The 27,098-nt window shown below is 41.9% G+C and overlaps 1 protein-coding gene and 1 long non-coding RNA gene across 2 annotated transcripts in view; one reads left to right on the plus strand and one right to left on the minus strand.

Moving 5' to 3' along the window:
• Positions 1-27,098, minus strand: part of LOC114872727 (lachesin-like) — a 73,191-nt gene that overhangs the window by 32,969 nt on the left and 13,124 nt on the right. The window contains exon 3 of the mRNA XM_029180280.2: positions 16,104-16,282. Coding sequence (XP_029036113.1) covers positions 16,104-16,282 — 179 coding nt within the window. The remainder of the gene's footprint in view (positions 1-16,103; positions 16,283-27,098) is intronic.
• The window catches only part of LOC114872728, a 51,420-nt gene that overhangs the window by 2,491 nt on the left and 21,831 nt on the right, over positions 1-27,098 (plus strand). Inside the window, exon 3 of the long non-coding RNA XR_003788814.2 lies at positions 7,955-8,219. This is a non-coding gene — a long non-coding RNA (uncharacterized LOC114872728). The remainder of the gene's footprint in view (positions 1-7,954; positions 8,220-27,098) is intronic.

Below are 27,098 nucleotides of genomic sequence, written 5' to 3' on the forward strand. Positions count from 1 at the left end.
CCCCCGAGAAAGCATCTCGCGACGAACACCCTTCGAAAGCAGCGTCTTTTTGCGACGACACTCGGCCACGGCTTATCGTCGAGAGGATAAACGAACATCATACAGTCGGATCATCCGGATACGGAATGGTTCGCGAATCGGTCCCTCGATCGAACCAACGCCAATCGTCTCTTCTCGTTGATCCACTTTTCAAAATGGTACCATTTGCAAAGACACGATTCGCCTCCTTTCCAAGATTTAATACTCTTTTCCAAAACGAAGCTTGGATTCTAAATGATAAAAAGAAGGTAGAATAATTTAGGGACAGAAGAAAATTTATTACAAAACTGAAATAAATGAAATAGTGCCATAACGAATAGAGAATCGTTCGAACCGCGATAGAGAAATTCTGCATCATCGAAATTCCAGCAAGTAAATTGACTTTACTCCCTCAGGAAATGTCTCGCTTTATAAAGTCGACAATAAACCGATGGTAATAACGGGAAGTTAAAGATTTTCGATGAGTTTATGGGGTGGTTATATACCCTCGGCGCAGTCTCTCCACGGTCCGTCAATTATCGAAAGTTGAAGAGTATCGGTAGATCATGAAGAGACGGAAATACGATATAACATTATCCGAAGCCCTTTCGACCATCCCGTCGGAAATAGCATAGCGATCGTCTCGGGTATAGTATCAAAGGGGAAGAGAGAGAAATCGAGGATCGGTAGCAGAGGAATGCCAGTTTCTGAACATATATTCCGATGGAACAATACGAAACGGTGCGAGGGAAATGGGGAAACTCAGTTTTCTCTGTTCGATGAACAGAGACCTTCTGTTTGCTATTCGACTGGTGTATGTGTTCGGATCCCGTCGTGCTGCACGATCCAGAAAGAACAGACATATCGTTGCCCTTTCAATGCCCTGCGGATTCCGCGTACCCGTTTAGTGAAATCACGGTGCCATTTAATTGAATCGGTGAGCGCGCGTCACGCTTTCATGGGAATATGCTGAATACACGGAGAATACGTTCGAAAATCTACGATTTCGTTGAATCTCGTTCAGTTCCTGTACGGTGACAATTTGACGTGTGCTTAAAGTTCAGAGGCAAATCATTGTCAATTTCCTTTCGATGAAAAACCAGTCGAGACTCGATAGAAAAATAATTTGTGTTCCACGTAGGTACGGTTTTTTTTTCTCGATTCATCGCGAATTTTTGTATCTGGAAAATGTCTACTATCAAAATTCTACGGTCGATCGTGGAAATACGCGAGATAAACGAAGCTTGTTTGACTGCGGCCCACTTTCGATTTGTACGCTGGAATCAAACGAAAAGATCGGAACAGAAAGAAAGAAGATATCGGGGAAGTGTCGTCGATATCGACGAGGCACTGCCTTTGCCGGATTTCCACGGAACGGAGAGCATCGCATCAAAACTAAATTCCGTCAAATCTCGTCGTTTCCGATTGCATCGCGTATAGTACGGCTCTCTCGAGAGGGATAGAGACAGAGAAATCGATAACTCGACAAAAGCGGACAATTTTTAACAAGAAGTAATTACGCCAGAAAATTGTACAAAAATAGAGTAAGGGAAAAAGACAAAATTTTTCCATCTGTTTCTTTTCAATGAAAACTGATAGGAAACATTCTAATATTCAGTTTCATACGTTCGCCGTTTCATTAATTCCATGAATTCATTTAGCTTTCTGTCAGAAAGTATTGTAATAAAATACGAAATGCATTCGCATTCATCTTTTTCTAGGGCTGACGTGAAATAATGAATTAAGATGCATCGTACGAATGCATTTATCAACGCGGAAGGACATTAGTACCTTGATAAAACTGGAAATAATCTTCTCTCTTGCATAGTCTTTATCAAGAAGAAGAAATTACCATTTCAAGAAAAATTAATATCAGGAGCGTATTAGCCATTCTTGAAAATATTCCCGAGGGGATCGATAGGGATTTGGGACTTGATTAATTAAAATTAAGCCCCGTCGTTTCATTAAAAATTCAAGTCTCGCTCTTCCTCAATTTTGAAGAATATTTTTCAAATTTTTCCTTAAAATTTTCTACTCGAATGTTGGTTTATTGTAACGGGGATCAAGCTCGTTTCCGACGTAATTACCCTCGATCAAGAGTTCCGACGTCTAGGGCTGGAAACGGCGGCTATCGTGGCAAGTTGCCGGCCGAAGTTTCACGTCGTTCCCGAGGGCCGATTTTCTCGTTAAGGTACGGAGCGGTGTCGAAATCTCGTTGGTCGCGGCTGCGAACGAACGCAGAGCCCCGTGGTTGCAGATGTTTGAAAACTCGAAGCGGCGATCGGCACGGCTGCTGACTGACGTTGGATCGTTTCATCGAACTTCTTCGATCATCGTAATTACGACCTCGAATGGCGCCTTGCTTAATCGCCACCACGCATTACCAACGTCTGTGGTCTGATCTATCAAACTTGTTCCCGATTACTTCATCCATGTTAAACTGCGGCTACCCGCTACGTCGGGAGGACCATGAGATTGTTCGTTGCGGACAAGTAATATGCGCGACTAGAGTGGCATGGTCGTTCTAAACTTCAATTATTCTCTGCGATATGCGCATTCGAGGAGCGAAACTTGAAATATATATTAGACATCTTAGCAACGTGCGAGGCTAGGATAAAATTAAAATAGCAGGGATACATTTCTGACAACGCAACATTATTCTTGCACCATCCGGGTATCCGGCACGTTATCCTTCCAAGGGTGAAACAATTTTTGGCTGAGATTTAATATGCTCCCCTCGAGAGGGCTGTATATCTTTTTGAAACGATGTTAAGATTGCTAGTGCTGAGAGAAAGAATGGTAAAATAGTAGTATTCCCTAGGCGTAGGAAGGTTTATAGGAAGACTCTCTAGCGATTCATCATCTAGTCATAATATTGGACACACTGAGGAATATATGTATCTAGTGAAATTTCTATAATCGCAATTGTAAATACAATGATCCTCGGTGTTAAATATAAAAATAGGAAGACCTTGTTAGCACTTGCTCGTTTCAAGGATGCGTCGAAAAAAGCGTAAGGACTGTTTGACTAGCGGAGCATTCTCGGATACAAGAATGGCAAAAGTAGTTGGGTAAGAAATTCTATTCTTCGAACCGCGATGCTTTTAATGCCACTTCTCGTGGCTTTCGAGTGGATTCCAAAACTTCTCAAACATCGAACTTGGATCAATTATTCGACAGTCTTTCAAGAACTCGTGCACCGATCTGGGACCACGCGAACTTCCTCGAACAGTCTGAAAAATTAATAACAAACAAATTGAATCGATTTCAACGTCAACCCTGTCCGGGTAATTGCAACGGTAGGAGGATTAGGGGTTGCCATGAAGCTGACCACCGAGAATGATGGATCACGTTTCTGGCCAGGGGATTAAGGGACGAAATCTTCCGTGTAGCGGCGAAAGGGGTGCCGTTTAACTTGTTAAAGCCCCGTTCCACGAACGGACCGGTTTTTACGAGGCCTCTACGTGAGAGTTCGCTAGGTGAAAACGTACGAGGAAGGAAGTCGCAGGAGCGCGAATAACGACGTTCGTTGCACGAAGGAAATTTTATTTCCACCGCGGGGTAAAATCGGGATGACGGGCCCTTATGCGACGAGAGAACCTGACACACGAGTATGCACGAGCACGGGGCGAGAGAAAATACGGCGGCGAAGTCGTTGGACGAAAGAGGGATGTCGCGGGAAAAATTGGTGGAAGCGACGAAAACGCCGGAACGAAAGAATTTAAAAAATAGGTCGCCGGTAAATTGACTCGAAGATAAGATTGAGAAAATCCCGGGAAACAAGGCGAAAACGTTGAAGAGTACGTAGAACGAGGTCGGGGGAAAAAAGTGTCCTCGTAATTCTGAAATTTAGCGAATCGAGAAGTTCGTGATTCTTTAAACCAATTACTGATTTCTTGGATTATAAGGGAGTCTGTTAACCGTACTCCTAGTCGGAAGTTGAAAGACCTCCGGCAAGTAGAATAGGGAGTTGCGTGGTAAACAATTCCAGGGGACATTCGCAGCCACGTTAATTCCCGGGGTTGCATTCTAATAAAAGTGATCGAGAAGTTTGGAGCGCGAGGAAAATAATGTCGTAAAACAGACGGGATCTAGCTATCGGGAGTCGACCGGTCTCTCACTTCGCTGAAGTTTTCCTAGTTGAAGAAGGACGAGAAGGGTGTCTGGCTGAATGCCTATGCAAGAACTACATGGTAGGAAGAAAATAAGGGTAGAAATGGGATGCTCATCTCGAGAGAAAACTTGGGCTCCTTTTGATAAAAAGTGATGCAGAAATATTTTAAAACAATTGTATTGGGTTTAATTACATTTTTCCAAATTTTCAATGGAAAAGAAAGGGTTAAATTGGAAGATACAGTGTCTCGATAACCCCGTTCAGATTTCTCGTTCGAGGAAGTCTCATAAAAAAGAGAAACGCTATCAGATCCGTAATCACAAAGTTTCGTAGGAAAGGAAGTTCGATGGAAAGAAAAGTAAATCAAGGGAGTAAAGAAGAGGGAGAGAGGTGCATAGAAGTGTAGGGATAAAGTAGAAACTTGAAGAAGTCTCATTAAATAACTTAGCAACCTTCCCTGTCCCAAACATTTTGAAATTTTCTGCGATATGGGAATCGGCAGATGTTTATCAAATCGAATTTACACGAACCATTTAGAGGAACTATTTTGAGTAAAAATTTTCATAAAATTCGTACGCCACACCTTTAAGCTAATAAATATTCTCTCACGGACAGTTTTGAAAGACGATCGAGTTGAAACACGGTATCGGCATCGAAAATTCTTCGTGATAAATTATTTTTCCTCGAAGGAACGCTCGCCACCCGCAGATAATTAGATTTATTAAGTCAGTCCTGTTTACACGGTGTTGGAGCACGTGATTTATTGAAGAGGCCCCTTCAACTAGAACGATGGCGAAAGAGGGATGGAGAGGCCGCTTGTTACGTAGATTATGAGCTGAATTTTGTCCCTCCTTTCGTTTCTCCTTATTCTTCATCCCCTTTCACCTTCAACCGTGTCTCTCATAATCAATTTCAAAAAACCACACACGTTTTACAAAAATAAAAGAATAAAAGATCGACAGAAAAAAGTGACTCCATAGAAAATCGATTAAAAGTAGAATAGATTAATCCGAATCCTCCATAGACAGAATCCGTTCAACTTCCAAAAGTATTCTCTGTCCAGGGACGCATTTTTAAAAAAAGGAACTCAGGGGAGAAAAACAAACGATCGGCCGGGTGAACCCGAAATATCAATTACCGAAATATTCGGAAACTGGCGATAGCGAGGGATGGTCGAGTATCAGGGAGTTCATTTTCATCCCCTCTCGTTATTTTCGACCGGTGCGAGGGGTAGGAGAAAGTGGGGGTGGAAAGTGGTGGAATCGTTATTTCTCGCGGCACGTGTAGCGCTTTCATTACGTACACGTTAGTCTTGGAGCGGTAACCGATGCCATTTGATGAAATTTTTATGCATTCACTGGGAGCCGGAAGCCTGTTCGGAGACCGGTGGCGGTGTTAAAGTTAAACGGAGATGAGAACTGTTCGATAGCGAAGTCTCGTATAGGCGTTTTTAGCCCGGTCCAGAACAGCGGCCCGCATTCACCGGTTGATACGCTTAAATGAAACTAACCCACCCCTTCTGGCGGCCACCCCCGTCGCGGCTGCCGTCCAAAAACGAGCCTCGTTTCGCCGCGCTGTTCGATTCGATATATACGGAAAAACCGATACTGTTTTATTGTCCGAAATGCTCCGGGTGTCAATGAATAAATTAAACCGTCCCTTCCTTTCTCTGTCGCTACCACCCCTCAATGCGTTCCCTTTATACTTTTGTATACTGGTTCATTAGAACAGTAATTGCAATAATTGTAATTTTGACAGAAAATTATTGAGAATTCGATAGGGTGGATAAGATAATGATGCAAAATTTGCTCGCTTCGCAGAATTTTTATTTGATACAAATTATATTCACCTTTACGAGGTCAAAGCTATCGAAGAAGTATTGATCACCGTATAATTTACGACGCTTGATGAGAATCGCATTTGATGAGGGCGAACATTGAAAGCGAGTGTTCTGGTAATTGACTCGATAGGGAGAAACTAGAGTTCAATGGTACGTTCAATGAGTATGGAAATCTTTTGAAATCCGTAAGAGCCTTTACCGATTCTCTGATCGACGCAATGATTCTACAATATCTTTGAATCGTGAAATTGACAGATAATTCTTCATGCTTCGTTTACAGCCGGATAATTGCCATTTAATCAATACAATTCCGCGTATAAATGTTAAATAAAATACTGTGAAATATAAGTAAACGAACGCCTGTAATCCGTTCGATCGATTCGAAACGATGATCGTTACGAGATATTTATTAAAATGAAATTCTTTGGAAAATCGTGATTAAACAGAAATTACAGTGTCGAGAAAACGCGGTAACCTCGTTCGCAAGCAGAATGGCCGACACAGTTGAACGCGGTTGATCCTAAGCGACTTTAAATAATTCTCTGAGACTCGGCTCGGCTTCGGGATATTCAGCGTGGATTATTCAAAGTAGAAAGAAGCTACGAGTGGCGTGAATCGAGAGATAGCTTTACGGTGAGAACCCTAGGATGCAAAAGGGATAGGCGATCCTCGAAAATTCCGTGTGATCATTGTCTCTGGTGTCTTTTCGTCTCTGCTCGTGGCTTGTTCAATTTACGTACCTTATTGTATGTACCAGGATATTCTTATTTCAATATTGTTACATTCGTTTAGTCAAAGTCTACCATTTCTAAAAATTCACAAAGAACACCCCTGTTCGTCCACGATTCCTGAATTATATCGCAAGGAATTTCCAAATGATTCGAAAGAAAAAAAAAACCGGGAATTTTATTTTATTTCTTCTGGACCAATAAAAGAGAGGCAATTTCGTGGAATCTCCATATTCCCATCACGCAAAACGTAGAAAGGAATCAGGCCTCGTAAACAGTTCACGTTGAAGCTGAAATGGTCCGTTCCGGTTGATCCTGGAATCGCTTGATTCCAAAGGAGGGGGGCGAGACCACGAACGAATAGGGGTTAAAACTGCTCACCGAAAAAAAAGAAAAGAGTTGAAGGCGCGGAAGAGGAGTTGGGTCGGAGGCCGATTAAGCGACGAGCGTAGCGAAGTTATCTGCCCGGCTAAGCTCGAAATCTCCCTCATAAAAGTGGTAACAACCCCTGTTTGGAAACCGGTGGTGGCGCTACCAGACCTCGTGGCTTCGTAAAACTTTGGACGCATCACGGGAAAGGGTGAAAGGTGCAGGCGTAACGAGGAAAGAGGTTGAATCCCGAACGAGGATAACTGAGACGGAAATTCGACTTTAAACCGAACCGAAATCTTGTCCAATGAACATCGACCGATGGTTATTAGCGTTTTCATTCGACCAACTAATTTAATCCTCGATACTGAAATCGAAAAAGGCTAAGGATTTCTTCATAATTAATTATTATTAATAGCAACGTTTGTTTGATATTCCAGTGCTATTATTGTTTAATTAACAAAATATTCATTCGAAATGATTTTCCTGTTTGAAGAAAAGAAACCTAAGTGGAGCATTTCGTGGAATTTTCACAAGTTAAATTAGAAAAATATCGTAAAAAGGATAAGACCCACTGCACTTTCTGTTCTCTCATTTCTCTGTTTTCTTTTTTCTTGCTTTCATTCGCCTGGACAACTCTCTGTATAACGCGTTTCTACAATAGCGAAGCGAGGTCGGTTTTAAAATTTTTAATTCTAATTTTCCCCTCTTAATCGTGCGCTCTACGTTTGAGTTTCGTTCTCGAAAACTTTCTAAACTACCGGCAACTCTCTTGAAAGTACACTCCTCTCAGCGGCTTGCTTGAGAAACAAAAGGTGGTTCTGATTTTGAATTTTCACCAGACTTCGTAACTGGTTGATATAGAGAAGTTCTTTCTTATTCCAGAAAAATCGGTGGTCACCGTCCTTTTATCCTTTCGTTGATCGACGAGGCTCGTTTTTTTTTCTTGTGGAGAGGCGTCGTTTGTCACGACGTCAAGACGAGGCGTCCCCCTTTCGCTGGAACTTGCCGAGGAAAACAATTAGATGACCCCTCGAATGATTTTATCGACATCCTTCAGAGAAGAAGCTGCCAGACGAGGAAAAGTAAAGTATGAAGCCAGATGGCATCGACGTTTTGCCAAACACACCGTGTCCCAGAAATTTAATTGGTGAGTCCACAATTTTTCCTCTCGTGGCCGTTCCTCGCGATCGAAGTCACGTCTTCCCATTTCCGTTGATAAACTTTTATTGATCTTCGTACGAGCTTCCGCTCGTTCTTTTCTTCGCCGTTCAGGTCGTAAAGTCGAATCGATAAGAAACAAGATTAAACCAAAGTTTTGTCTCGTACGAAATTTAATATATCTCACGAACGTCGCAGCGTCGCGACAGCTAGAATTCATAATTTTTTACGTAATACTCGGAGCATGACATTAAACTATGCGAAAACACGTGAAAAAAAAAAAGGAAAGAAGAAATGTCGCAGTGTCACGATATCAAAAAGGTAAAAAGCTTTTAGTAGAACGTGAAAAACGTGCATACTCTCTAAATGGACCTTTAATAGTGACGTTTACGAGATCCTTTACACGGATCGTTGTTAAATGTTTGTCGAAAGGATCGGGGCGAAAAAGCGTGCACGAAGGTGAATTATAAATCCGGCTGAACGTGTAGAAATTGAGAGACGTCGACGTAGTCGTGCAAAAGGGTCATTTAACCGGAGCAAAATTTCCGCTTGCTAATAAACGGGCCAAATGAGAGAGAGTGCTTCATATCTCGTGGAATCGAGAGGCAAACTCGCTTTGCATATTTACGTGACGTTGTAATGTTGAAATTTCCCGTAATTCGGTTGCGTGCGGTGTATCGGCTAATTTGCTTTTTCGCCGATTCATTCGTAGGCCACAGGTTTGCTGTAATTAACCGCGTTGCTTTAACGTTTTTCTTTAATATGAAAAACCACCGTCGACCGGTTTCAACAATAATTTAATAAATCAATGTCCAACGGAACGGTTCGTTTCGCGAAAGAAACCTCAGCAAAGCGGAAGCCCGGGGTCGCTTAATTAAACCGAGAAAATGTTGTCTCCCGTACGGATCGACTTATGGACGGTGGTCGTAATTAAAATGGTATCCACCTCGAAAACGTACGACCTGCACGAACCTTCCACTGATACTATTTCTCGTTTCGTTCCGTTTCGTGTCTCTGATGCTTTTTTCCCCGGTTTCGCGATATTCTATCAGCATACCCGTTTCCCTGATTATATCTCTACCCTGCCTTCTCTTTCTATTTTTTTCTCTTTATCATAGTCCTTTTAGGCGGCATTAATATCGATCTCTTTTCTATTAAACGTTCAAAAGGATGGCTGGAACAGGCTCGTATATCTGTCCATAATTTTTCGATGAGAAATACCTCTGTCAGTCGAGAGAAAGAAAAAGGTAACCGGGAAATTGAACCCCGAGCAGTCAAGCAAAATGGATTTTCCTCGAAACATATTCGATTTGATACTTTTCTCCTTTCTTTTCGATTCGGATACGCGACCGTTAGTTTTGTAAAACGATCAAGACGTTGTTTTATGGCTGGTTCGTTTCTTCGAAATAAGAATTGCATAGTCGTTTCGTGTCAGGTGACACGAAATTTCTTTTGAAATTCGGGAAGAATGTCATTGTATCGCCTTGTTAATATTACAGTATTCTATACGAGTATTTCTTTTTATAAAATAATTTATTTAGAAAATTAATCCTTGGATGGTGGACCACTGGTACCATTTTAACATTAATTTGCACCAGTTTTTCTCATTAACAATTACTTTAAATTACTTTGATAAATTACTTTAAAAAACTTGAAAGGGTCTCTGGTTAATGTCTCTAGGAAAATTTCGAACAATGAAAAGTTGTCAGGTTGTTCTATTTCGACCACTGTTCCGGACACACTCGGCGATTCGACTTTTCCAGCAACTTTACGCTCTCTCTTTATTAAATAGAGTAGAAGAAAGAGCAGGAAAACTAATTTCCAAGTCCCTTTTAAAATCGTAATCTGATGTGGTTGAATAGCAACAAAATCGAATGCTTCTGGTGAAAGGAATTTTCTAAGATTCTGGAGGATTCCGATATTTTCAATAAAAATTTTCAATCGCATATGAACCGCGAAAGAATCAGAAGAATCCTTGTACCGAGAGGTAGAAAGAACAACTTGAAACTTTCACGTGGAGATTTAAGTCCTGTCAACGGATTTTTATCTCGAATCGCTACGGTATCTCGTTCCTTTGGCTTTGCTTCGCGCTTTTTCCATCCGCCGTAAACTTATCGCGAAATTTCTTTGCTCGAACGAGAGGATTACGCTTCGGGTGCAGACACCGAAACAATCTTCGTATCCGACCGTCTCGACGTATACGTACGTTTATATAGACGGACGTTCTCTGTACAGTTTTTTTCATCAAAGAGGAACGTCGAATTTCTTCGAGTAGTCTCGAAAACGTGGGCGTGAAAGGGAAAGAAAGTCGAAAAGCTTAGTCTCAAAGCCTGGAATCTCATCTTTCGACGGTCGCGAGCGTCAAACAGTTCCTCCGGTGCTTTTCAGCTTTTCCAACCAGTCGAGTTTATCTCTTCTGCCTGTGATATGTCGGAGGAAAGCTCCTAGGACTAACTTGTTCGGCAAACGTCACACCTTTCAAGGAAATTGTGTGTACCGTGATAAAAGGTACGTCCTTCTTATCCTCGAGGAACTCGAATTCTTCTTCGGACACTTTTCTTCTGCAACTCGGACGTACTGCTTTAAGAGTCTCTGCACGGACTACGCGAATCTGCGATACTGACATTAATACCATTAACCCTTGAACAGCAGGGTCTGGGTCAACCGAGACCCGAATTTACGAAATTAAATTAAAATTAGGGCTCTGTCCATGGTCCGCCGTCCAAAGGTTAATTCAGTAATGACTATAATAGGATACAAACGATCAGGCTACCAATCATTAATTATTTTGCGGAACACGATCTGATAAAAGGGTTGAAACAGCGTTAATTATGCAATTTCGTGGCCAACAAGCCACACAAGTCGACCTATAAATCTCTCGGACGGGTAAAGTGTTGAATCGTCGCCCGGTTTCGGACAGAAAAGGCCCATTTCGCACGACATTTCTCGCCCTTTCTTCCCTCCTTTCTCTTTTTTTCCATTCATTCCATCGCTCTTTCCCCGGAAGCCCCGTTCTTCCTTCGAGCATAGCCGGTGCATTTAGTAAGCCGTGAAGGTAAAGGAGTTCCTTCTAAACGCAAAGTGGTCTCTCATCTTTGAAATACCTCGGCTACTTTCTCCCTGTTTTATACGCGTCCACATTCTTCGCTCGTTTCTTCTCAGCTGCGTCGCGTATTTTTTCTCCCTTCCGCTTCGTTTCATCCTACACCCTTCCACGTCTTGACGACGGGCAACAGGAAAACGAACGTTTTGTTTAGAGAGCTCGGTCGAGTGTAATCTTAATGAAAAAAAAAAAAAGAAGGAAAAGAAAGGCTTTCTTTTTCGCGTGTTTCTTAAGAGCTGCCCTACGTAATTAAAAATCCACAAAGCCCTTCTGTCTTTATTCCTTTACCGGTCTGCATGATGGAAATTAGCTTTTGTTGGCTGCATTATCGCGCACCGTGCAGGGAAGATACTTTTCTTTCAAAGAAAATGATCGTCTTATCATTTCTTATTTCACTCTTTGGAAAATTAATTTCTAATTGTTCTATAATTTCTACTTCGGTTCTACGAATTTTCCGAGGAGCCACTTAAAGCTCCGAAAGCATGTCGCGTAATTTTAGAATTTCGAGCTTGAAACGTGACAAATGATTCACGGTTCTGATGCAGCTGCAACGCTTCCCAGAATTGACGATACGTTTAAATGGAAACCCGGAAACCGCGAGATGCCTGATTCCACGCGTGCCCAGTTACTTTTTGTTTCGCTATGCGTTTTTATTTTTTTATCCGTTTCTGTTTCCATTTTTTCTGATTCGCCGCAAAGTATTTTCATCGGTACACTGGACAGTTTCAAACGTTTCCAACGAGATTTGGAAAAATTTGAAAATTGCACGCGATTGTCCGCTTCAAATGCCGGTTAAACCGATGTGACGTCAAACTGCCATTGAATTACCTTCTCTGCTCACGAAATTCCGGAAATAACGTCCCCGGATGCTCGAATCGCGAAAATGTTCCTAAACAAACGATCGAAGTTGTGGTTTAATTAACATTTCACGGTAAAAATAAACTTCCAATGTCTTTTAATGGAAAATTCAGAGCCTTTCAAGAGATTTCATATTTTATTTGAAATAATTTCTCTCGATAGAAAAGCTACCGCAGAATATCAATGATTTTCGATTTCAATCACATTTCCACCATGTTCGGTTTCATTTCGAACCTTTAACGAGAATTTTCTTTGCCATTTGAAAACTTCAGAAAACAGAAAAAAAACAGCGCCTTATTAAAAGCGAAGTTAATTAAACTGAGGTGAAATTTCGAAGAAGGTAAAGGGAAAGAGAACCCAGGTAAGGTTCGCTCGAAGCTGAAAGTCGCTCGAACTTCCTGATTAATTCTGATTAACCCGCGACGAAATCGAAAACGCACCGAAGTTAATTCGATTTCCGCGCCGAGCAACGCGCTGAATCCGCGTGAAATTCGTTCAAAGCTTACCCGTTGTCGATCAAACAAAAAAAAAAAAGGAGGAAGGAAAACAGGAACGCTCGACTCGTGACGAGCATTCGAACGCGTCAAGCATATTTCAATCGTCGAGAAAGAAGCGGGAAAAGGAAAGAAGAGGTCCGCGAACACCGCACCGTGGTGTTTCCGCTTGTTGATTATATTCTGTGGCGCAGCTGGTTTTTCGAACGAAACGAAAATTAATCGTATTTACGGGTAGCCGCATCCCCATAAATAATCCGCGTTCGGAATTCGCGATGTCCAATTTATGCGGAGGGAATCCGACGGAATTGATCTTGATAAGTCTTCCTTTTTTCATGGTGATCCATCATGACATCGATGTTTGCTCGGTCAATGGGGTCAACATATCGCGAGTCACTTTTGGCCGAGCATTTGGGACACACGTGGTTCAATGTGTCTGATTTATTTCTCTCTTCTTCTACTTAATCTTGTTCCGAGCGTATTAGTGCTCAGCTGCGCTATTTGTGGATAGAAGAGCCTTTTAATCCTTTTAGTATCCGACTAACAATAGCATATTGCTATTATGAAACATCCAATTTAAGGAAAATAGGTGGCTTTGTGTAGGTTTGACTATTCCCCGACTCGTTTCACTGCCATTGATCCTATTTTCATATCATCGATGGTCAACTATTACAGTTCCAAGGAAATCCAATTGTAAAGCTCGGAATTAGCCTAAAGCGTCCTCTTTGATTCGACATATTTCAGAAACATGATCGATCGAACTGGGACAATCGCGAATTCAAATTCTAAGAGAAAATAACGCAGTCGCGACAGAAACCGGTCTATCTATTTAACATAAGCAGTGAAGCAGCTTCGCTCTCGGTCATCCATCAAACTACGAACGCCCTAAAACGCCGTACAAAGTCAACAGATCACGAGCCACTTTACGCTATTTACCTCTACCAAATTTCGTGTCGAACAGAGCATCGACAAATATTGACGGGGAATAAGTTCGACGAGAGTGGCCGAGAATCGGTGCCTCTCTTCCCTCGGACACGCTCGTTCAGATTAACATGAATTTTTGAACAGTTTTCTTTCCCCGGTTGGCCGAGTTTTTTAATCGCTTCCCAACCGTTTCCCGATTTTCCGTTTAATGCTGCCGGCAACTTAGGCCGTCGTTCAATTAAAGTTAAATCGATGGAAAAATGACGGTGAAAGAAAAAAAAAAGGAAACACAGAGGGTGAAAACGTTTTCAATCTGCCGTTTAAACGGGTGAAAAAATAACGCGTGTCCACGGTTTTCGAGCCGGTTGAAATATTCATGGATGAACGCAGGCGAGATACGATGACGTTAACGGGGAAAAAACCGTTTCAAATGAAAAGCCGACTTCGTTCGAGCGATCGTTTAAACACTGTAGAACGTAAATCTTTGCCGGTTTCACAGCATCAAATAACGCCTATATACACGCGGTACGATGATAAACACGCGTACCTTCTCGTTTCGCGTTATTAATATTTTGTTAATAAACATTGCGCGGTCTGATTTTAAACGATCATCAAAGGCTCTCGTCGGTAAGTTGGAATTTAATTAAGAACCGATCGATCGCTCGGTGAAATTTCACGACGAGCGTTCATTAATTTTCAAATTAACCCCGTGAACGATAAGTAACGTGTATTAATTTCATGTTACGCTGTATCGAATTAAATCGTTTGATCTCTATTAAAGAAATCGAAAAATAAAATTGATATAATTCCAACGTTGTCTTTGAAAGGGGATTTGAAAATAATAATTGGGCATCGAGGAATGAAAAGGGAATATAGGACGAAAATGACCCTTAATCTTCCTGAAAGGAATCGGACTGGATTATTGGCGCGCGACGGTGCTTCCCTTAAAATGATTATGATTATCGTTTAGCATAAATTTCCAGCTTTCTTTTATACTCCAGCCTCGCCTCCTTTTTTCACCTCTTTAACTACGCTCGATCGATTCTCAAAACTTTTACATTCAAGCGTAGCCCGGTTGCCCGACGATCGCGGCCCGAGAAGATTTTTATCGGGAACTGCTGACTCCGGTGAATCGTTGATTACCGCTTTCAGCAACATTTTGCAACTTTCCGTGCCGTAATCGACCCCTGCGGGATGGAAAAATTCCCTTTGACCCGCGGTTGCGAGCAAGTTTATGAATGAAGAAAATCTTTCACGGAAAGTTCATAAGTTTTATCAGTTAATCGTAGGTATTTTTGGAAATGAATTCTAATATCCTAACACGATCGTTTCTCAAGCACTCTGGAGATCGTTATTCGAACAATCGCGTGTAATTTCAGCTAGGAGATCGCTTTGAATTATGAAATATGCTAAGGGGACTCGTAACTCACTCCGAAACAGGGTAGTTTCGATTAGAACCACCTACGTGTCCCCCGTAGCACGCACGTAACGAGACTGTAACAATTAATTTCGGAAGTTGCTCGAGTCTTGCTTCCCATTCCGTAGGCCAATTTCTATTCAAACAGGTTGTCCCGCGTCTACGACGACGTTGTCGTGGCCCCTTCGCCTCTGTTATCGGTACAAAGGGGTCCCGGTGTAATTAATACCGGCCCATGACAAATAGTCGTTTCCGCAATAACAAGCGACCAATAAATATACCGTTCGCGATTAGAACGGAACCGGCACGAAAACGCGCTGGATTTGTCTCTTCTCCGTGTTGTTCCACGACCCTGGCGTGCTCGTGACAATCTATCAAAACGGTACACGGGGACAGAGACATCAACGTGTTTCCTTCGTGGCTGATATCTGCGAGATGCCTATCTGCCGCCGAGGCTAGTATCCACCCCCGCGTTCTCACCCTCTGTCCAGGAGACTGGCTGCTATCTTAATTCTCCGTTCGCTCGTTAACATTCCGTTTGTTCCCTTCGAACGACGTGCATTTATCATAATCAACGATCGTTACGACAGCTAACAAGTACACTCTCGTGTTACGCGAAAGGAAAAAGTGAATAAATTTTATCCCCGGTTTAATAAATAATGAAAATGTTATCACTCAACCGCGCATGTTTATGCAACTCTGACATAGTAAATTATGCAAACTACAGGCGATATCTAAATTATTTAGAAACACGAGAACGATATTTTACTCGTTAAGTACCGCGTTATGGAACTGTTGAAAGTTTTATTTCCTCGTTTTCATCGAACAACGACAAAGTATGGTATTTTTTTTAAATTACTGCAAATCTTTAGGGGCGCTGGTTAATGCAATACTAGCGGAATGATGGTTTCAGAATGGAGGTACAATATTTTTACGCTCTACCTTTACGATGTAACTTTTCATATCGGTTGTAAAACCCTTGGTGGTTACACGAACGAAACTCGTTACTTCGGTAACGCGTCTTTCCGAACGACACGTCTCGAAGTGAATTTTTAGCAACAAATTACCGCGGCTTACCACTTTGTCTCCCAAATTTCGTACACGGCATGGCAGGTACACGGTCTGCCCGACGTATGCGCTGACGTTCGCCGCTGTTGGCTCAAAAACCGGTAAATCTCCTTCGGTTGAATCATTATTGGCATCGTTTGGTCGACGCTCGTTGTTCCCCTTCGGTATTTCGCGAAGTTCCACAGGAGCTGCAAGCAAAACAACGTGTTCACGGAATTATGCTTCGCCGATGCTGTATCCCGTATTCGTAATAGCTTCGAGCGGAAGCTGCATCGATCGACGCAGCTTCCTGCAAAATGAGGAAATCAGTGACCCTTTAACGTTAACGCGATCGTCGATAAGTCTCTTTAGGTTTTCGGCTACAAAAAGGAGAAGACAACTTATGGTAATAATATAAGGTAGCTTAAATAACGATTATGCTAATGTTAAAGAGCCATTTGCTTCATCGTCGTAGATATAAAATGTTGAACACTTTGAAAATGGATTTGGATATAAACTGTCAGAAATGTTCATATCGAATTACGAATTTAAAAGCACCCTTGTTCGTAGCTAATTAATTTAATGGAAAATTTGGATCCAAGTACCAACCGGTATCACTGTTTGAAACGAAACTTTGCAAAATATCTTTAGTTTTGTTTCAAACGAGATTTAACAACATTCTGGTAATTTTCAGGAACCGTGCGCATTATATTATTACGAGTGACGTCCTGTCCATTTATTCAGAAAATTTTCAACGATAACTTTGTTCGCCGTAATATTCATTAATTAAAATATATTCGAAAAAGTGTATAATTTTCGCAACAGCGAGTTGTTAACAACGATACATTTCAGTTGATTATAAATGGAACTTTTCTGTGTCATTGTCTGAAACTTTTTATTGAAATTAATTTAATGGTGAATTCCGAATGGAGAAGTGAAATGTTAGACACCGTTTCCTCGGGGAATAGAGAATTTCGAGTTACGAGCGTCCCGTTTACGATCAGATATCAGAATTCAAATGTATTACAGCGGCAAACAGTAAACTGCTACCGGTTCAGCAAACTCGACTCATTTCTTAAGCGGCTACCCGATTATGCAACGCTTGTGTAGCGACCTCTTCCCACGGAGAAAGCAGCGAATGCACCTGGTTGAACCATCTACTCTCATTCTTACCCGGGTTAAGCAGTATTTTTTGCCCAGAGCTTTCGTTAATCTCGTAATTCCTTCAAACTGGCTCGCGTGCACGACATTTCCGCGAACGAAGGAATTTTTGCCAGGTGGAAAAGTGGTATCCCACTTTTTCTTGAGATTTTCCTCGTTCGTCCGTGAAGATGGCTTGCAAAATTCTAGCAGACCGCTGAGATTCGTCGAATATAACGAAGATAAAATCGTGTTTGCGTATTAAACCCTCTCAATTTTTCACGATTATCCCTCGTTAATCCTTTATATTTCATTACTGAAGTGATAATTATAATACTTGTAATTTTCTATTTGTATGTATAATAATATTAGAAAGAATTTCACCCTCGAGTAGAAGGGTGAATCTTAATAGAGAGGTTGAACTTTCGCCTCCTAAATTTTCCTTTAACCCTGATTCTTCCCCTTCTCTCGTTTCACTTCTTCCCTCTTTCTGACCGAATACTCGAACACATGCTACCGTAATCTCTCAGAGTTTCTCGAATACACTCGACCGGTCTACTAGCCACGAGTCTATTCAGAAGGTATCCTCGTTAGTATACCTTCGAACAGTCGCTCCGTCATTATCAATCACCGTCAGACCAACGCGACGATACCATTGACATCTGACAGGGATTGATCCGCGGGGAAAGTTGGTAATAAAAGCTGTGTCGGCATCAACTTCGCTAATACACCACGGAGAATCGCAAACAAACGGAAATGTGTGCCCCGAACTTTGCCATAAAATAATGAAAGCAGAGAAAGAAATAATGTTTCGTGGATCTGTCGATTTTCGAAAGATTCGGAGATGAGAAAGTAGGTCGAGAACGCACAGACTGTACGCACGGGCGTTTATATTCGCGAAATGAAAAGAGGAATTTGATCCGTTTAAATTGGATCATTCCCTGCAGCGAATCGTATCAATCAACGGTGATTCGAGGCAGTCGAGTCACAGGCTTTCGAAAGTGACAAAAAGAAGTCGTGGAAGAGGAAAGAGAAGAGGGAAATTGATAACTGCATTCCGTCGTGCCGCGCTCTATCCGTCTCTGTTCACGTGCTTTTTTTCCCTCGGGTACCGAAAACACAGCCGGATAAATTTAATTGGATCGTAGCCGAGTGTGTAGTTAGGCGGGGGCGTAGAGAGAAAGAAGCTCGAGGTGCGAATGCGCTATCGAATTATCAAATGAAACCAACCAGAACGAGCCGGTGACATCGTAACTCGGTACGCTGACCGTTTCGCATAAACAACATTTTCCCCCGAAACACGCTTACACCCCTCTCTTTCCATCCTTTCACCCTCGCCGAATGTTCGGAGCTCACGTTAACGTGTCACGGCTCGTTCTACCCTTCTCCGTGAATGCCCACAGGGTGAGGTCAGAGTGCAGATAACGCCCGTATACACAGCAACATGCTGGCGTCATACAAATGATCAACTTCCCCTCGACTGCGTTCCAACATCCGGCGAAACCACCCCACCGACCCTCACTGATAACTCCAGATTAATTGACAAAAAACAGAGCCCGCGAATGGGGATGATATACACGGCTGGAAAATCATCGCGCAAAGATTACTCTTAGGAGAGATATCTTTTTATTTTGACCCCATTTTTGGGGGAAATGAGGTCACAATTGACATAAATAAGTCTGTAAATATTTTATCTTTCTATGTTCCTCACTTTATTTAATGTTCTTAAATAACTGCTTACCGAATGCAGTGGAACATTCGCAGTTCAAGCAGCTTTGTTTCAACCGCATCGTCTACGATCCTCTTTGTCCGACCAAGCACCGACCATTTCCACTTTTTCATTCCGGCACGGTACGGCTGGTTGAAAAAAGAAGGCCTGCAGACGACTCATTCGTTCGCCACTTTTTTACCACCCTCAGGGCTGTTCCCTCCCTCTACCGACGTCGCTTTATAATATTATAAACCGCACGCGGAGGCAAACCGTAAACCGGCTATGTTTTCTTTCTGTCATTTCCTAGGCTGCGAAGCCGCGAGCTATTTTCCTTTGGACGATCGTCGGAACATTTTATAGCCGGCATCGAGGGAGCATCTTTTTCTCTTTTACCCCTCGGTTCTCTATCATTTCAGAGCCGGAGGAGCTCGCCACTTCGCGTGTGTCGTTGAATATCATTTCCATTGGCATTAAGCACACGGCTAGACGAATTATATCGTGAACGATGGGGCCCCTCCGGGCTTATTACGCGAGTAATTAAACTACAATGAGAGCGCACGGCGGAAAACACTTTTGAAAATGTCCTGAGAAGGTTCTTGAAATTTTCCCTGACGTTATTCCTTTCGCCGTAAATTCTAAATCTTGAGTGCAAATAAAATTTGAAAATCATAATTTATGCACCGTAAGGATGGGTAGATTTGCATTGAAATCAAAGGTTTCATTTGTTCGTTTTATATCGTGGATTATCATCTCGATGGACGCATTCGTTGGGGAAGCATATTTTAGAGCCACAGGGAATAAAGAGAACGAATGACAGTTTAACGTCGCTGCTGTACCAGATAAAACTTCCTTCGCAAAAACCTGCTCGTTTCGTTCCGTTTGCAACATAGGAGATCTGATAAAAGGAAGACGCTCGGTGAATTTCCTTCGCGATGTTCGATAAGCGGACCGCGAGCTACGTGCCGGAATACAAATATCGTTTTCGAATGGAACGATGACAACGAGCACGACTCCCACGTACGTCGATATTAAGGCGAATTACAACGTGCTAAATCTCCACGACGTTACGCTATCTTTCGTAGACACTCCGCGGAACTTCCCTCTTCTGTTACGATCTTTGCTACAAACGACACTTTTATTCCCTCGGGAGTATTACTCGGTTACACCTCGCTATTGCCCGAGAGAAAAAAATGTTCCTTTATTGTAATTTTAGTTCGTCGAGTTGGCTTTTGGAGTGATCGAAAGAGTCAGCTTTTTCTGGTCCTCTGAGCCATAAATTCCGATTCGAAGAAAGTGGTCGCCGAGACAAAAGACAGATCGAAACGACGAAGTCGTAGAGTATGATCGGTGTAAAAGTACAAAGCAAACTGGCCGTTAATCTTACGTCCGCCTCGAATCGTGCGGCGGTCTACCGCTCTTAAACCAGGGACCATTCCTGGCCTCTCTTCTCTTCCGTCCGCTCGAAACAATGAGAACGAAACTTTACGGTCGCCACCGGGAGAATCATATATTTTCGCCGCAAAGCTCGTAAAGTGCGGTCGCTCTTCCAGTCGGCGCGGCGCATCGTTGACCAGCTTGCGTGTACACGCGACAATGCCCTGTCAACTGTCCACCCCTTCGATACTGTCCACGTCATTTTTATGGACAGTAAAAATATTTCATTATTTAACGTAGAATTCTTCCTTGGAACAAACGATGTTTAATGTAATTTATATTACGTATTGATAAGATAATTTGTATCATGGAATCTCAAATTATTTGCAAACATACCTCATAATGGATTGAAACACTGGTATCAGTTTCAAAGGTAACTGTATCAATGGTATCAGGATAGATTACAATCGTATCATTAAAGAGGCAATCGATCGAATTCAATTGTTAACTGTTAAATGGTACATTTGTACGAAGAATAGTTGTAATCAGGATTCAGATCTTTTGATATGAATTATTTGCCTCGTTGACTAGTTAATTGCGTTAATACAATTTCAATTAGCGTAGTGGAAAGTTATAAACGCAGTTGTTCTATTGTTTGCCGAACTAGGCCATCGCTATCGATACAACTGCGGAACCTTAGCCGTTCGAGTAATTCCGTAATTCTAGAATAGTACACATCCCGTAATACAGTAATAGTTCCTGATAACAATAGATTACGTCGTTCCGATCGTCAAACTGTCGGTTTAGGAGATATCTAAGTGGAAGTGACGTTCGAACGCGAAGTTACTGTGAAACACGGACAACCCTTGCCACTTTACCGTTTATGATACCACGAAACAGAACCCGATACGATCGTCGCAAAATATCTTCTCAGCATGGAAATTGCTTATCCTCGGTTTATTTGTGTATGAAGAATTTGTGAGCTGACCATATGGGTCACTCTTTTATTTTCTTTATTTTCAAAGAAAGAATCAACTATACATTCTCACGCCATAATTCCGAAAGTGCACCCATTCTAAGTACACGTATTAATCTGCATAGAACTTTGTTAATAAATTAAGCCAGAATTGATATACTATTTCCAGAATAACAATTTTTATACCTTTTCACTAATACAGAATCTTTGAGCCAAAGAAAATTAACTAAAATAAGTTAAACCAAAAAGAAACAGTTTGAAATTAACAAATTATTTGCATTTTGATTATGAAAAATCATTGACAAGTCCCCATAAACAATACTATATTAATTTACCCCAAGATTTCCTCAAAGATCTAATTAAAATCTAATTAAACTTCACCCCTAGGCTATAATTAGGTTTCCTAGGTTTCATAGGCTATAATTTCAAAACTACTTAAGTTAAATACACATCGATGGTATCGTTGGAAAGCATGAACCTTCCCCTTTAAAATGGCGTTTGATGCACGTCGATACCTCTTTCCGTTCTCGAGATATCGTCGTGTAAAGAGTAGCGTTTAATAATTTACTGTCTGTCCCTTTCTCGCAATCGGTGCTCGCGCTCGCCCTTCTCCCTGCCCTACCCCAATGCGTAGTTGCGTGGGGTGGTCAGTGACAGACGCTGAGTCAGCGTATTTTTTTTTTTACTATTACTACTGGAACGTACGCATTTCCAGGAAAAAATGTAGGTCAGCGGAATTCTCGGAACCGCGCCCCATTCACCGTTCCCTGCATTTTAATGCTACACTTTAAAGCGGCGTATCTCGGCAACCAATCGAGATATTTACATGCAACAAAATGCGTTTTAAAGAGCTCGCTCTCCTCTGCACACTGACACTATTTGCATTGAATATTTTGCAACCGTTCCTGATATATTTATTCAAAGTACAGCAAACATTGCATACACGTTAAAGAATTTTCGTCGATTTTAATTAATTCCAACGGATACATCGTTAATTACAGAAATTACTGCATACTGTAATTACGAGTATACTGATCGATACACGATATGATTAACAGGAAACACACTCAGGTTTAATTCACGTTTCTCTATTTACGTTCCGCATTAAGAGGATTAAATTTCTCCTTTTATAATTGAAATCATAAAAGGAAATCGTCCGATTTCCCCGATCAAATTTGCTTAATGTAACCTGCTTTTAAATTGCAATTATCGTGGCAATAAATATTTGTAATATCATTCGAAATATCTGACCAGTTATCAGGTTGAATATTTTCCTCTCTTTATGGAAATGATTTTGAAGGGAATTTACTATTGTAAATGCAACGACGAAATTTGACAGATCGTCGTTGCCAGATTAGGTGGACGTCACCCTCACGTTAATTGTAACTGCTGTTGATTTACGCTCGATCAGCCGTTTTCAGCGTCGCGTTGCATTATAGCGTACGTCATAAATTAATGTCGGTACTTCGCGACGGAATTACCAGCGTGCGGGAACTTTGATGAGAAATTAGTAAATCGGGGATCAACGGAGGTAACAGTTAAGGGAAAGTGAAATTTCCCGAGACGAAGCAACGGTGTAAACACCGCGAGCTCGTCAACCCGAAGCCGGAGAACGCGCCACGTGTTCGACACGTGTGTTTGCACCCGCGCTCGTGCACCCATCTTATTGCGGCAAGTCGTGCCACGGATTATAAACCGTGTGTAATTCACGCAGGAGCAAAGGGTGAAATTTGCCAGTCCTGCCACATTTTGTCAAGTGAAGATTAAGTTCTCGCGGATGAAACAGCTGTTACTCATTTAAAAATAATATTTCAACCGTTTCTCTGTTCTTTTTTAACTGGATCGTCCGCGGTACATTTTTCGTACGTTTCTCCAGTGTTGTTTCTCATTTTCCCGAGTGACACTCCTGTGTCTTTGTAAAAATTCATCGTCACGAAGCTGATGAATAAATTAGCCGGCAGCCGAGCGCGACGAAACAAATTTCGTCCTTTCATCAACAACGTTATCGTGCCTTTTTTAACTCGGGCGAAGGAAAAAACAGGTTTCTGTCTATTTAGCTGGCTGATGCAGGCAACTGTCCATACTGTTACAATTAATTAGCCAGTTGCGAAATTAGACGAGAAACGAGGGATGGAAAGGGACGAAACGAGCGTTTGCGCCGGGAAAAAGTGGTAAATTGACGTACCACCGGGAAAGTTACGAAAACGAAGACTTTCAGTTAAAGAAAAGGTAGTGCGCTGCTAATAAAACTAAACTGAACTCGACTTTTTCAACTTTAGAGAAAACGACTGGATGGAGAGAGAGAGGGATAGGAAACAAGAATAGAGACAGCGAAACAAAAGAGAAAGCCGGGGTAAAAATTGTAAGAGCTCTTTCCATGTCTGGTACAAATTCTTCCGTGCACTTTACCTCTTTGCGATCCGCGGAACTGTGTCAAGTGTCGGCAAGCTAAGTACTTGTCTACAAATTATAAAGAAGAAAAACGACGCAACAATAACGTCGTTGCGATGTTACAAATTGAAGAATGCAATCTTCTTGAAACAAGAGAAATTTCAACCGATCTCCCAGCTGACAGGCTACGAAATCAAATCAAATTGCATTACAAGGAAATCTAAAAGAATCAGCGTAATGAGCGTTGCGCGTATATTTCCCTCGATTTACCTTTCTCATCACGGTAAAAGCAGTTCCATGATCCCGAAGATACAATGCGAAATATATTCGAAGAAAAACCATTCGAACGGCCTTAATTCATCTCGTGCGAAGGGTGAAAAAAAAGCAGATATTTCTTTGTTACTCGGGACAAGAGTGTTATTTCAAATAATAAAATTAAATGACCTTTTCGTGTACGAAACCGCGAGCGTGGTTGTCGGGGAAATTATGATAACGTTTGTTTCTGAATGGAGAAACGGGGATAAAAAAGGAGGATACGAGGGAAAGAAAAACGGCGAGGAAAAGAAGGCGGATAAAGGGTTGGCGGAGGAGGGTAAAGGGTCGAATACAGGGGTGAGAAAAGGGTCAGGGTGAGGCTTGAAAAATGCGGGAAAGGCGAGAAAGCTTTCTGGGTTTCCATGGGTGAAGTTTGTAGGTGGTTTGGTAGCCGCACTCGTAAAAAGAAGAAATCACTCGACCGGGTATACGGTCTATTTTTTTTTAATTCGCCTAACGATCCGTTCAGCGGCCCGTTCCTGTCCGTCAGAATGACGGAACACGATATCTCAACGTCGAAACGGAAGCTGTCCGGTCCGAGTGAATTTTTTTTTTTCCTCTCCCAACTGGGAAAATTAATGCGCGACGATCAATCCGGCGAGTGATGTGCATTTCGCGAGACGTTTGTCGCCTAACGACTGTTCGCATTCAGAATTGAAAGTGTTGATACAGATGATAAATGATAAACGCTCCCGTTTTTATTTGTTTTACGCAGGATTGAACGGGTGATAAATTGTGTAATATCATAAAGACAATGGCAATCTTTAAGAAACTGCCACAACTCATTTTTTTTCTCCTGTTCTCTTGCCGTTTCTTCGAGGCTCGGGCAATTTTCTTTCCTCTCGCGATTCCACGGTTTATTGAAAAAGCTGAGCAGAAGAGGACAGCATCAAAGTTTGCAATTTGCACCAAATGCGAGGCTGTCTGGCTGAAACGGCGCGACGAAGATCAGGTCGAAAGTTCAATCTCGTTCCCTCTCGCATTTCGACCGATATTTTGTTCCGCGTCTCCCACCTCGCGCCCTTCGCCGATTGATTTCCACGATCCAACTTTTATATTGGCGTCGGACGCGACGGGATTTCGTTCGATTTCAATAAAATTAATTACAAACTACTGACTGAGACGTACGAATCGTCAGACGGGCGCAGCTTTTAATTAGCGATCCGCGGGAAACAAATAAAACGAGCGTGGATTTGGCGTATCCTCGATATCCGGCTGATAATGAAACGTCCACGAAACAATATTTCCCTAACGAAATTCGGAGATAATGTTTGAAAAGTGATCCATGGTACTTGAGAAAATACCCGGGAACTGTCATAAATCTGTAAGCAATTTTTCTTTTGTCAAGCATTTTTCGCTTCTCTTCGATTTTTCACCATTGTTCTTTGCATCCTGCGAATCGAGGAACGATTATCGGTTTCGTTTAAGGATAAATTAAGATGGATGCACGTAATAGGCATTAAATTGAGGATGAATTACAGGAGGGTATAGAAAGAAGTACCCTTACGTCTCTTTCGTTCATAGGATTACTTGTTCACGTTGCAGGGAGCCATTAACGACAATTGTCCCCTCGTAGATTTCAAGGCCGTAGAATGCAATCATCAAACGACGCAACTGCAATTGACTCTGGCAAGAAGAAACGTCATAAAACTGACGTAAAAATTTCACGTCGAAAAGATTGCACACGCACGTGACTTTTCTAGCATCAATTTTTATTACTCGCAGATGAATATCAATTCCTCCGTTTCCCCGTTTCTTTTCCGCGTGATGAAAATAAAACCGCATCTCGAATTCCACGGCACCGGTAGGTGTTTCATGATGCGAAACAAGAAGCAGGAAATTGCGAAAAATAAATACATCGGCGAAGAATAATATCGAGTATCGTGGAAAATATTCACCGACCAGAGGGTGTTTATTTTATAAGCGACAGGAGCTGGTTAAACAACGTTGACCAATATGTAAAATTATACAGAGACAGAGGAGGTATTGGAAAACAAAGAAAGTTTATTTGTAAACCTTTGCGATATTAATGTCTGAATTGCAGCAAGCGGAAACGATGGAACGAAAAAATAAGGTCGTGCAAAAAATGGACATATGAAATAATTTATTTCTGTACAGAGGAACGCGTGTGTGCACTCGAGTTCTAAAAGGAAGCATTTCGCGCAAGGATAATACCAGCTTGGTCAAAGTGCGAAGCTCGTCCCTCCAATTAGTTGCACAATGCAATTACCACGGGTATTATTCCATTACGATGCCTGTTGTTCGAGTAATTTAATCATTGTGCAACTCGCTTCTAATGTATTGTTTTGAAAAGCTCGGAGAAATGGGAAAGAGGAGTAGCGAGAGCTTTCGTTATTTTTATCGTTCATTTCTAAAGCAATTCTATCGATGAAATTTAATATTTCGTGAAAATACACCTTCTCGATAGAAGATAATTATATCGATTTCTAGCGACAATTATAAAGTGCGCAAAAATTGCCAGGGTTTCTTAAAACGACGTTGCAAGAAAAGCGAGCGCATCCAGGAACCAAAAATTCCTGTCCGTCTGCCATTTTTCACGTTTATATCCAAACCACGGTGCAGCGAATGCATAAAAGTAGAACAAGAAGGCAGTAGGAATAGAGGTAGGGGTTAACGTGCACGTCCGACTCGCGTATCCTGTAACGGTCGTAAGATGGAAGAAGAAACCGTAGCAAATGCTTTCCGGAAACCCATTGGCCCGTCAGCACACGGGCGTATCGGGTGGAAATTGTGAAGGAACGGGAATGAAGACGGTGGAAGGAGAGAAGGGTACGCGGACAGACGCGTGGAGGGTTGGAAACGATAGGAAGATCGAGGGAGTTGAGACAAGAAACGGGGCAGATGAAGAAAGAACGGCGAAAGGAAATGCAATAAGAACGGGTCACCGAATGGGAGGAGCAGGAACGACAGATTGCTGCAAAAAAAAAAAAAGGAAGAAGGAGATAATAAATAAGGAACGATGGAACGAGGGTAGGGAAAAAATGACAAGGTTCCGTGCCGGAATCACGGCCTCGTTCGCGCCAGATGCAATTTGCTAAGAACGTATCGGGCGCTAATTTTAGACTCGAGTCAGTAAAATCGTCCTCCTAACACTTTG

Source organism: Osmia bicornis, chromosome 14 (genome assembly GCF_907164935.1).
Source record: "Osmia bicornis bicornis chromosome 14, iOsmBic2.1, whole genome shotgun sequence".
NCBI lineage: Eukaryota > Metazoa > Arthropoda > Insecta > Hymenoptera > Megachilidae > Osmia > Osmia bicornis.